This window comes from Procambarus clarkii, chromosome 20, assembly GCF_040958095.1.
Source record: "Procambarus clarkii isolate CNS0578487 chromosome 20, FALCON_Pclarkii_2.0, whole genome shotgun sequence".
In the NCBI taxonomy this organism is placed as follows: Eukaryota; Metazoa; Arthropoda; class Malacostraca; order Decapoda; family Cambaridae; genus Procambarus; species Procambarus clarkii.
The window spans coordinates 10,992,925-11,005,424 of record NC_091169.1 but is presented as its reverse complement, the minus strand read 5'-3'; the positions used below and the strand labels follow the sequence as shown (position 1 = coordinate 11,005,424).

At 43.8% G+C, this 12,500-nt stretch overlaps 1 protein-coding gene across 2 annotated transcripts in view; it reads right to left on the bottom strand.

Moving 5' to 3' along the window:
* LOC123755217 (integrin alpha-4) overlaps window positions 1-12,500 on the bottom strand; it is a 194,279-nt gene that overhangs the window by 6,892 nt on the left and 174,887 nt on the right. Inside the window, exon 22 of one of the 2 annotated variants that reach the window (XM_069327619.1) lies at window positions 3,398-3,477. In XM_069327619.1, the coding sequence (XP_069183720.1) occupies window positions 3,398-3,477 (80 nt within the window). Of the gene's footprint in view, window positions 1-3,397; window positions 3,478-10,515; window positions 10,630-12,500 lie in introns of those variants that run through there. The other variant, XM_069327620.1, reaches the window with a different exon arrangement.

Here is a 12,500-nt window from a genome sequence, read left to right as displayed (position 1 = left end):
GTATAATCTAATAATGATTATTTATCTTTTTATGAAATAATAATGGCAAGATATATGTAAATTCATTGAAGACCTTCGTAAAGTCTCCCCATGATGCTTCCATGCCTTCATCTCTTATTAACTCACTATTGGTTCCTTGGTTTGGAATTCTTCCCTCATTCTATAATAGTCTCCCTGAAGATAGTCGAGGAAGTCATCGTCTGGGACTTTTATATGGGTTTCAATTATTGTTTTCCATCTCAGAATCTTAGTTCTTTTGACACACAAAGGTGTGAGCTTCTCCCTTACCAAGATCTGATCTATAATGTCCGCCCCGGACATTAGTATAGATCTGGAACGTTGTTACCTCAGAAAGGGTTTGGCATATGTTGTATGAGGCAAAGAAATAAGAGAAAGAGTCCTGAAATAAATCAAGAAATTATTGTCTAACACTCCACCATGTAAAATGCCCTATTCATGATAATGTAGTACTATTAATTTAGTGATGAAAGCAGTATGCGATTCTTTACATCCAGGTCTATATTTGCATGTTGTAAATGTCCTCCACACCTGATTATATTATGATTGTCTGTGTCAAACTAAAGACCTAAAGATTTCACTACTTTATCAGGGAGGTTTTCATATTTTCTCCCATAAGTTTTAGTTTGGGCTCGCTTGACCCAATATTTTAGTGAACTTGGGAATTGGTATCTGATCCCTGTTTTATTAAGAAAATCAAATTCTGTTTGAGTAATCCCTAGTAGTTTACTTAAGCTAGAATATCGACTGGGATCAATGGCCAAAGTTCGAGTGGTTTCTGGTGTCTCAGTGGGAACAGTGACATTGGTCACTAAGACTTGTGGCTTCTGTTTAGGCCACTGGCCACTGATTAGCTACTAGGGTCCATGGAACCACATTTCGGTTTTGGCTAATTGCCTTAACGTCAATCCTCTAGAAAGGTAGTCAGCCGGATTTTCCTTTGTGGGCACATGACTTAGTTTGTACCCTACTCTCTTACTTCACGATTGACCATGTAAGGAGTTTTGTTATGATTGTTTCTTACCCATTGTAAGACTGCCTCATTATCTGACCAGACTTCTATCTCAGAGAAGTGAACATTATCTAGCGTCTTGGTCAGGTAATGAGCCAATCGAACCCCTACCAATAAAGATGTCAGTTTCATTTTTGGCAATAACCACTTCTTTAACGTTGCCACTCTAGCCTTAGACGCAGCAGTGTAGCATGCTCGTTACTCAATAGATATGCCACAGTGCAATATGCCTTTCCTGAGGCATCGCAGAACACCTGCAATTCGATAGGTTGGTCAGGGCTTATAGTATGGCGAGGGAATTTAAGGTTACTGAGGATACTTAAATCCATTGTCATCTGTTGCCACTTCTCCTGCAAGTCATTGGGCAACGGATCATCCCAATCCAATTTGTTTTGCCAGCACTCTGCATGAGGAGTTTGGCCTTAATTAAGATAGGGCTTATCAAGCCCAAAGGGTCAAATGGTTTGCTGACTAAAGACAATAATTTCCTCATAGTTAAACCAGTGTCATGTGTATCCACTGATTTGATATTTAACTCATCAGAGGTGGTGTCCTATTCCACACTAAGCACCTTAAGAATTTGAGGTACTTTGTATTCTGGGAATTCATTTTCCATTAACATTCAATTGCAGGTTATTGGAGGCCCACGATTGGAGAGGCATATTGGCTTTTAACAGTTCGCAGTTAGCCTCATCGTATATTTCGATCAGTTTAGATTTGTCACTGATGGTCCCCTGGAAATTACCCACATACAGATTATTGTTAATCTCAGTTTTGTAAGGGCTATGGAACTTCTTCAAATGCGTATCCAATGTTGCCTGAAGCAGAAACGGAGAAGATGTAGCCCCAAACAAGACTGAGGCAAACCTGTATGTGACAGTTTTACTATATGGATCATTAGGATCCCATACCCAGAGGAACATTGTGAAATTTTGGTCTACCTATTGAAAACCTACTTTAAGGAATGCATTGCTTATATCGACAGTGTAGGCATAATTGGCTCAGAGCCATGAAATGGTTCTCAGGTAGTTGTTGATGATTTAGTTTCCATGGCAGTCTGACCCAGTACCGATTCTTCTTATAGATAACTGAATATAGAGATTGTTGGTAGGTCCAGGTATCATTAGGACTGGGTTGTTCAGGGACGATGCCTAAGGTATCTAGATCCCATAATTTGTGTACAGGGGTGTCAGAGTTCTCTTCAGGCATGTCTCGGAACTTGAGTGATGACTGCTCTAGGCCTAGTCGCACAATCATTGCTGAATTGAACTGTTGATTGTCCACTGGCATGGGTTGTTTCTGATACAACACCAGTCCAGTGAGTAATCTGCCCCCCCCCCCCCATGCAGGTGCATAATAACATGTTCATTCCCTGTTGTTTGGTACATACAGTGATGTAAATATATAATAGTCTGCACCTATGAGTATTCAAACATTGGTGATGTGGTCAGACTTGATTTTGTAGTCAGCCAACTTAACTCCTTTACTCAGAGGGAGTTTGGCTGTGTTCAATAGACCATAAACATATAGGTCAGATGGATTTTGTCTACTACTATAGCCTGCACTGGGCTGGCATAGCTTCCTGGACATACTATAACTCTTACTGCCAGGTAATCTTGGGGCCCTGTATTTGTCAGGAACTCTGAGATGTTCAACTTGACGTAGGGTTTTGAGTTTCAATTTATCAGATACCTGTTGAGTGATGATCGTTTTCTGTGACCCTTAGTCGAAGAGATCATGTGCAGTGATCTTGATTCTCTTATTCGACGGCAGCACTTGTGCAGTAGGTAATGTGGCATTGTTGTCAGATTTTTTGGTAAGTACATTAACCTCCTGCCGTACTATCCAGTACTGCACGGCGGTGGAAGTTTCTTGCTTCACCTGAAGTTTAGTAGATTTTGGTCTAGTGACTCCACACAGTACAGAATTGTGCTGGCCTTTATGGCACCTGTTACATGTGCGCAATGGTGTTGCACAGGTATTGGGATCATGTTGCTTCAAGCATCTGGTGCATCTATGCAGCTCCTTGAGACGCTTTACTCTCGATGTATGATCAGGGTAAGTTTGGCATTGGAAGATGGCGTGTTCTTCTTGACAGAACAAACAGCTTCTCCATCCTGTAGTAGTCTTAGGAACACAGCTTTAGGTGACGCATTGACTACAGGTTTGGAGGGACTTACTGTGTAGGCACCTACATTGCTATTCCTCCATCTTGGAGTAGAAGTGGATAACTGTTAACTGGTGACTTACTGGTAGTGGTGGTGACAGTGATGGATAACTGTGTTAACTGATGACTTATCCTAAGGTGGAGGAGACTGTACCATCAGTGTTTAATGATAACAATACGGATTGTATGTTATGATTTACCTTGTGTTGGTGCCGGAGGAGCTGTTGGTGAGACTCGCCCAGGTGTGGATGCCGACAGTGGTGTTTAGGACCATATCTAGCTGTTGAGGGAGCACAAGTGTGTGTGTTAATATGTACTACGCAAGCAGTCGGAGTCTTACAAACACAGGAACTTAAAATAATCTTCTATGTTCAGAAATATTTGATATTATTGCAGAAACTGTAACGTGAGTTAAAGTAGAAAACATGGAACTATTAGATGAAGATCAAATTCAGTTATTCAAATTATTTCACATGAATATACAGACCATACGAGGAGGGAAGTACCAATATACATAGGAGGAAAATTTTAAATGTAATAATACAAAAATAGATCAATAGTGATGATGCATAGTATTATAGATTGTGGGTTGGTGGTGTTGTCGTGTTGATCCTTCTCTACGGACAACCCAACCCACAACTCGGTAGAGTGCTTATACTTCACTAGGAGATCACCCTTGGCGTTTCTGGCTCTTGGAGAGGGGCTCAACGTCACACATTTAGGGGATGCGGCTCCAACACTTAGCCTCGTTGTCACGTGCACACACCCACTCGAGCCGCTGTGACTCCCCACTCTCTCCTTAGGTGATATGATCTCCTCAATCCCCTTTTGACTTATTAGTATTACCTTCTACCTTGTCCACAGCAGTGGTTCTTGGTTCTTTCTCTCTCTCTCTTCTTCTGTACTATTTCATGGGAAGCCTCACTAGGACAAGGGCAAACACCAGCAAATTGGGATACATTTACTGGACAAAGCACATACACGATACATACACACATATAATAATAATGAATCGTATACTCTATAATATTACAATCAGGTTGCACTCCAACACCATCAGAACTCTATCATCAGCTTATCAGGTGGTATCCTATCTCCTGGTTCACCACCTGATGCTATCAACCTCCTCAAGTTGATCAAGTCTACATACACTGTTGCACCATCAGCAAGAGGAATATATATATATATATATATATATATATATATATATATATATATATATATATATATATATATATATATATATATATATATATATATATATATATATATATATCTATAAATGTGTACAATGAAAATCAGCATGTGAATGCAATAACATATATCAGCATAAATGTTCCTTGCTACACCGCAATGATCAATCGATCACCCTATCAGTCCTAGAACGCTTACATCTGTAGGTAATCCAACCTACGCTTGCAACTCTAAACTTCAGTATAAAATACTCCTTGACATAAGGATGCAAACACTCACTCACCTCTCACTGCGTCTTGCACGCTAATGACAACCAAACACTATCAACTCCCTACAAGTAATCCACCAGAACTTCCCTTCCACCTCTGGAAGTTCACTACCCTGATATCTTTAGGTTCTTCTGGGTTTAACTACCAGGATCCTCTGCAGCTCCTCCAGGATGCAATCATGAAGTTTCCTTGAGCAACTACGGTGCTTCACCCTTCTGCTAGGGTCCTCCACAGCTCTCCTGGCTGCTACACCACGAAGTTTCCTCGAGCAACTATGGTGCTTCACCACCTCTGCAGAAGCACGTGATTCTCCTCTTCACTGCTTCTCCTCACGCTCGAGGTCTCTCCTCCACTACCTTGGAGTCTCATCAACTACTTCATCTGTGCTGGCTTCGAAGTTCTCAGCAACTTCTTCCCCAAAGACAAACCTGCAACCCATCGACACTCCAATAAAAATGTTTCCCCTTTAACACATAAACAAAAATAATCACACAATATGTTTTCCTCAAACCTCTATCTGTCCTCTACATACAGTGAGAGTGGACACCCCCGTTTTGGGCGGGTCCATACTCCACCTCGCCTGGCGGCGGTCCTCACTCACTGGGAGGGTCTTCCACCGTTAGGTGCCGAGCTCCCTCAGTTACCTGCCAGCGCTCAGAGGGGATGGAAGTCGCTCCGTGTTCCTCCCTCTCCACTCTCTTATTTTAGGCTTTCTGCCTCACCAAAACATGTCTAACTTATCAATAAACATTGCTACTGTCGCTGGGCACACGACCAACTACAAGCAATCACTATGAACTGGCGTAAATCGTGCTTACCACAGATTGTCTAGTCGAGGGCGCTCCTCCCTCTGACGAAGCTTGGTCAGGGCGCTGCCACGGCCCACAATAATGCCTCTGGGCGGTTTAATAAACACTCCACATCGCCCACGACTTGAGACCACACGTCCCCAGCTCGATTCCACAGCTGGTACGTCTGCACACTTCTCTTCTCTTCGAGATATATCACTAGGGGTTCCCTTCTGACGGGAGCTCAACGGAGTGCGGCTTTCCCCCTGCGATGTCTGGCCTCAAGTGAGGTCAAAGCCCCTCCAGAAGCGAGCCTCACGCCTCCAGCAAAATATCCACATCTCCTAGCCAGTCATTTACCTGTTTTCTTCTTCATTGCCCATAATCTCAAATTGTTATACATATCCAAGCAACTATTTTACATATGTGTTATCACCTCAATATTTGCTAGACCTTCTAATCAGGTCAGGCTTGATGAATAACTCTCAAGGAGGGAGACTCGTTTCTCCTGCAGGCTGAGATCATAACACTCCCCTCCCCTTATTTTTGAGAGTTATTCCAGTGGTAAAGCTCGGAATAATACATCCGCCACCACACTGTCTCGTTCTCCACCCGATATACTCCCTTAGGAGTCTACAATTAGTTCGTTGCACCTTGCAACATCTGGCTCACAACTCTCCAGGAACATGATCTTCTCACAAACGATCTGACCTCTCTGGCACCTCTTGGCTAGGCTGTCCTCCTTGGACGCCTGCGCTCCCTCGGTCCACTCTACTTATTGTTTCCACCCTCCATTTCCTCGTTTTCTTCTCTTCACGTCCAGAGTCAGACATCTACTGTCTGTACCTCCTCTGTCGTCTTCACACTTCCATCTACTGCCATTATACTTTCGTCTCCTGTCATCATACTTCACTCCCTCGTCTTCACCGACGATCCTCCCTTTCGTCTCCTCATTTATCAGAGACCTCATCCTGTTTGATTTCCATCGAGTCCTCGGCTTACTTCTACTCCTCCACGCTTGTATCATCATCCTTTTCCCACACTTCTCACCTCTATACAACTCCCTTTCTTCTCTTTCAACTCTTCTTCGTTCCCTAAAAGTTTCTTCGAGCACTGTACTACATCCAACAGCACTCGACCGTACACGTCGCTTTACCTCTCCTAGAGTGCTCGTGAGCATCTCTCCACACATATTGTCTCTTCTTTCATTTTCTTGGCTATTACTCTTCTTCACTATCCCTCCTCCACGTTTTCTGTGAAACATGTCAACTCCTGACATCTCAAACAACTTAACTCTACTATCCAAATGCCTCTGTGCTCGTGGACAACTTGACGCTCTACTCCCGCCCTCAGTATGTCCACATCCTTCCTCATTTCTACTCAGCACAGTTGCATTCACCTTCCGACCCTTAATTTCAGCAGTTTGGGCTCCACTCAGGTCCGCTCTCTTCACATGATTCTTCTTCGGCTGGGCCATCTTCACTCTTGACCTCACCGAGACTTCATTTTCCTGGGCTGGACCTTCATCAAAAGCCACGCTATATCTACGTCGATATCTTCCACCGGCTGACTCGACACTGTCTCATCTTCTCCAGCGTCTTCCTTGTTGGCCACCTCTGCCTTCGTCACTACCGAGACAGGGTACTCAATGGCTTGGCGGTCTCCTGACTCATCTCCTCGGATGTCAGTCAGGTTCACACTCTCAGGTGTCCCACCCGTGCCGTGGCCTTCTGGGCACTCCTCTGGCACAGTCTCCGCTATGACTCCTGGCAACACCTTTGTCCCGCACAAGTCATTCCCCAGGATCACTTGGACTCCTGGAACAGGTATGTCAGGGCACACTCCCAACATCACCTTCGCCGACACATATTCCGACCTTAGCTGGACAGAGCATACAGGCATGTCACTCTCAGACAATAACCCATATACTTTCATCTTCCCCCTGCCAACTAATCGTCGATCATTCCCAATCAGGCTTCTCGCAATCAAGCTCTGATTAGCTCCGGTATCTCTTAAGATACCCACTTCTACCTCAGGTTGGCCTCCTATACTGATCCAACCTTTACTCATGAACGGCCTATACCTCTCGTTCACTAAGTTTGATCTCTGTGGTTTGTCTTGGAACATATTGGCATATTTACCTCGGGGGTCACACATGGCCAGGGTCACAACTCTTTTGCCCTGCCTACAGTCGCGCATCACGTGACCCAATCCGTTACAATTGTAACACCTCACCTGGGAGAAATCTCTCCTATACGAACCAGAGTGGCTCTGACTTTGTCCACTCGCATGAGAGTTCCTCGAGCCAGGCACACTACCTGCACTCTGTGGGGCTTTACTGGACTCTTGATTTCCTGGATAACGATTAGTTTCTCGTTTAGCTCCTCCATCCTCACTTTCAGATGAAGTGCGCGACCTACTCTTCTGAGTTTTAGGGTACTTACTTTTGTCTGCCCATTTATCAAAATTAATCTCACCCCAGACTCCTCTGGGTCTTTCATAATTTCTTCCTCCCCAGACTCCACTGGGTCTGCAATTGCTGCGTCTCACCTCGCTTCTCACTCTGTTCTCCCTCAAGCTCTTATATTCTTCGGTAATCATATCCGCCCTATCTGCGGCATCTTTCACCTCCTTTATCCCTGCTTCTTGGATCTTGAACTTTGTTTCGGGATGCATCATCTCCAAGAACTTCTCCATGACCATCAGTTGCTTTAGGTCAGCGTAAGATCCAACTCCAGCAGCCTCAATCCACTTCTGGAATCGTCTTTCCAGATCTCTTGCTGTCTCAGCAAAAGTACACACTCCAACCTTCACCATCTCTCTGAAGCGCTTTCTATAAGCTTCTGGGGTTAACTGAAACGAGCGCAATATGCTGCTCTTTACTGTGGCATAATCCTGGCACTCTTCCAATGACAGTTGGGTGTATGTCTCCCTGGCTGCACCGGTCAATCTTAACTGGACCAGCTGGGCCCATTCCTCCTGTGGCCACTCCTTGATACTGGCTACTTTCTCAAAATGCTCGAAGAAGCTCTCTGCCTCTTCGGGCACAAACAAGGGAATGTCCTTCTCCCTAACCCTAACATCTGATGAGTGTGATATCTGGGTGATGCTCTCTGGCAACCCATGTTCAATCCTTTGTTCAGCCAAGGTTCTATACGCTTATATCTGCATTTGTTTTGTTCTCTCTTTTTCTTTTTCGACCTGGGCTTTTTCTTTTTCGACCTGGGTTTTTCCTTTTCTTTCTCCTGTTCCAACTCCAGTTCTCTTATTCTGGTTTTCTCTTTTTCTTTCTCCACCTCTAGTCTTGCTCTCTCTACTTCCAGCCTGGTTTTCTCTTTTTCCCTCTCGGCTTCATTTTTCATCTGGAGTTCTAACTTCATCTTTTCCAGCTGGAACTGTCTCTCCTTGTCCTCTCGTTGTTGCTGCATCTGGAGCTCTAACTGGAATCTCTCCAAGCTCCTATTTCGGCTACTCCTGCTACTGCGGCTACTCTTGCTACTCCTACTTGATCCCTGGGATCTCACTTCATCCTGCCCATCATCCTCCTTTCCACCTTCAGCTCCTTTCTGGGCTCCTTGTTCTGCCGCTTCATTTTTGGCTCTTAACTGCCTCAGGATCTCATCCTTCATCCCAGCTACTTTAGATGCTTTCAACCTAATGCCACATTTTTCTGATATTTGTTTCAATTGATCCCTCGTGCAACCTTCCAAGTCCTCAGGCTTGCCTGACTCCATAAATGCTTGCACCTTATCCATCTTTGTCCTGTGAGTCTTCCCAAGAGAGAGAATATACACCTGCGGTCACACAGTATATCTATTTCAGCAAGGGTGTACAAATCCACTCTTGGCAGGGTGTGGGTGTGTCAGTTCACTCTCCCGGACAGGCCCCCAATTTATTATAGATTGTGGGTTGGTGGTGTTGTCGTGTTGATCCTTCTCTACGGACAACCCAACCCACAACTCGGTAGAGTGCTTATACCTCACTAGGAGATCACCCTTGGCGTTTCTGGCTCTTGGAGAGGGGCTTAACGTCACACATTTAGGGGATGCGGCTCCAACACTTAGCCTCTTTTTCACGTGCACAGACCCACTCGAGCCGCTGTGACTCCCCACTCTCTCCTTAGGTGATATGATCTCCTCAATCCCCTTTTGACTTATTAGTATTACCTTCTACCCTGTCCACAGCAGTGGTTCTTGGTTCTTTCTCTCTCTCTCTCTTCTTCTGTACTATTTCATGGGAAGCCTCACTAGGACAAGGGCAAACACCAGCAAATTGGGATACATTTACTGGACAAAGCACATACACGATACATACACACATATAATAATAATGAATCGTATACTCTATAATATTACAATCAGGTTGCACTCCAACACCATCAGAACTCTATCATCAGCTTATCAGGTGGTATCCTATCTCCTGGTTCACCACCTGATGCTATCAACCTCCTCAAGTTGATCAAGTCTACATACACTGTTGCACCATCAGCAAGAGGAATATATATATATATATATATATATATATATATATATATATATATATATATATATATATATATATATATATATATATAAATGTGTACAATGAAAATCAGCATGTGAATGCAATAACATATATCAGCATAAATGTTCCTTGCTACACCGCAATGATCAATCTATCACCCTATCAGTCCTAGAACGCATACATCTGTAGGTAATCCAACCTACGCCTGCAACTCTAAACTTCAGTATAAAACACTCCTTGACATAAGGATGCAAACACTCACTCACCTCTCACTGCGTCTTGCACGCTAATGACAACCAAACACTATCAACTCCCTACAAGTAATCCACCAGAACTTCCCTTCCACCTCTGGAAGTTCACTACCCTGACATCTTTAGGTTCTTCTGGGTTTAGCTACCAGGATCCTCTGCAGCTCCTCTAGGCTGCTATCATGAAGTTTCCTTGAGCAACTACGGTGCTTCACCCTTCTGCTAGGGTCCTCCACAGCTCTCCTGGCTGCTACACCACGAAGTTTCCTCGAGCAACTATGGTGCTTCACCACCTCTGCAGAAGCACGTGATTCTCCTCTTCACTGCTTCTCACAGCTCGAGGTCTCTCCTCCACTACCTTGGAGTCTCATCAACTACTTCATCTGTGCTGGCTTCGAAGTTCTCAGCAACTTCTTCCCCAAAGACAAACCTGCAACCCATCGACACTCCAATAAAAATGTTTCCCCTTTAACACATAAACAAAAATAATCACACAATATGTTTGCCTCAAACCTCTATCTGTCCTCTACATACAGTGAGAGTGGACTCCCCCGTTTTGGGCGGGTCCATACTCCACCTCACCTGGTGACGGTCCTCACTCGCTGGGAGGGTCTTCCACCATCAGGAGCTGAGCTCCCTCAGTTACCTGCCAGCGCTCAGAGGGGATGGACGTCGCTCCGTGTTCCTCCCTCTCCACTCTCTTATTTTAGGCTTTCTGCCTCACCAAAACATGTCTAACTTATCAATAAACATTGCTACTGTCGCTGGGCACACGACCAACTACAAGCAATCACTATGAACTGGCGTAAATCGTGCTTACCACAGATTGTCTAGTCGAGGGCGCTCCTCCCTCTGACGAAGCTTGGTCAGGGCGCTGCCACGGCCCACAATAATGCCTCTGGGCAGTTTAATAAACACTCCTCATCGCCCACGACTTGAGACCACACGTCCCCAGCTCGATTCCACAGCTGGTACGTCTGCACACTTCTCTTCTCTTCGAGATATATCACTAGGGGTTCCCTTCTGACGGGAGCTCAACGGAGCGCGGCTTTCCCCCTGCGATGTCTGGCCTCAAGTGAGGTCAAAGCCCCTCCAGAAGCGAGCCTCACGCCTCCAGCAAAATATCCACATCTCCTAGACAGTCATTTACCTGTTTTCTTCTTCATTGCCCATAATCTCAAATTGTTATACATTTCCAAGCAACTATTTTACATATGTGTTATCACCTCAATATTTACTAGACCTTCTAATCAGGTCAGGCTTGATGAATAACTCTCAAAGAGGGAGACTCGTTTCTCCTGCAGGCTGAGGTCATAACAATAGAAACCCTTTGGATAGAATTTAATGACAATAAAGAAAAAGAATATAATGGGGTTAGATACGGGCCACCAAACTATGACAGAATGGAAGCAACGCATGTATGGGATTAACTGTCCAGAGCATCTAGGTCAAACAATGTTTGTCGTACGGGTGAATTTTATATTAGTCGAATTACTATACAAACTCAACAGAGAATAGTCATGCGAAGATTTATAGAAGTAGTTGACAATTGGTCATTATAATTAGAAATGTTAAAAAACAAGTAAGAGAACGAAATGAAAGCATGAAGTATATATAGCAGGCAAGCATAAACAAATCTTAAAGTTTTTTAAATTTTAACAAACAAGGAATATGGAAAAAAACGATGACATTAAAAACTGATAATGGCAGGTAACTAATGATGAAAAGAAATGAGCAGTATCTATAATAAATATTTTGATTCAGTATTTAAAAGATAAAAACTTAAGACTATGACTTCAGCTGAGCGAATCAACATTGATTGTGTAGAGGACCAGTTTACTAATTTAGTGGTTACTTGGAAGAAGTTATTAATCGAATAGAAACATTAACGTCAAACAAGCCTGCAGGACCAGACGAGGCATAAGATGCGGCGCCCAAAGACGATAAAGAGCCTTAGATAGAGCCTTACATAACTTAGAGACGATAAAGGGCTTAGTGAGCCCTTCTATGGCACACCCAAAAAATCATTAGAATCGAAAAGAGTACCAGAGATGTGGAGGGTTCTTAATATGGTACCCAGTTCTTAAAGGACGATACATACGTCGAACTATCGAACAATTACCTTAACGTCTATTGTGGGAAAATTGGTTGAATCTATAAACGCAAAATTCATTCGTCTTCATCATGAAAACCAATTGCTTTCATTCAGTTCAATTTCCATTTCCAATGCTTTCATTCAGTTCCATTTCCATTGCTTTCATTCAGTTCCATTTCCATTGCTTTCATTCAGTTCCATTTCCA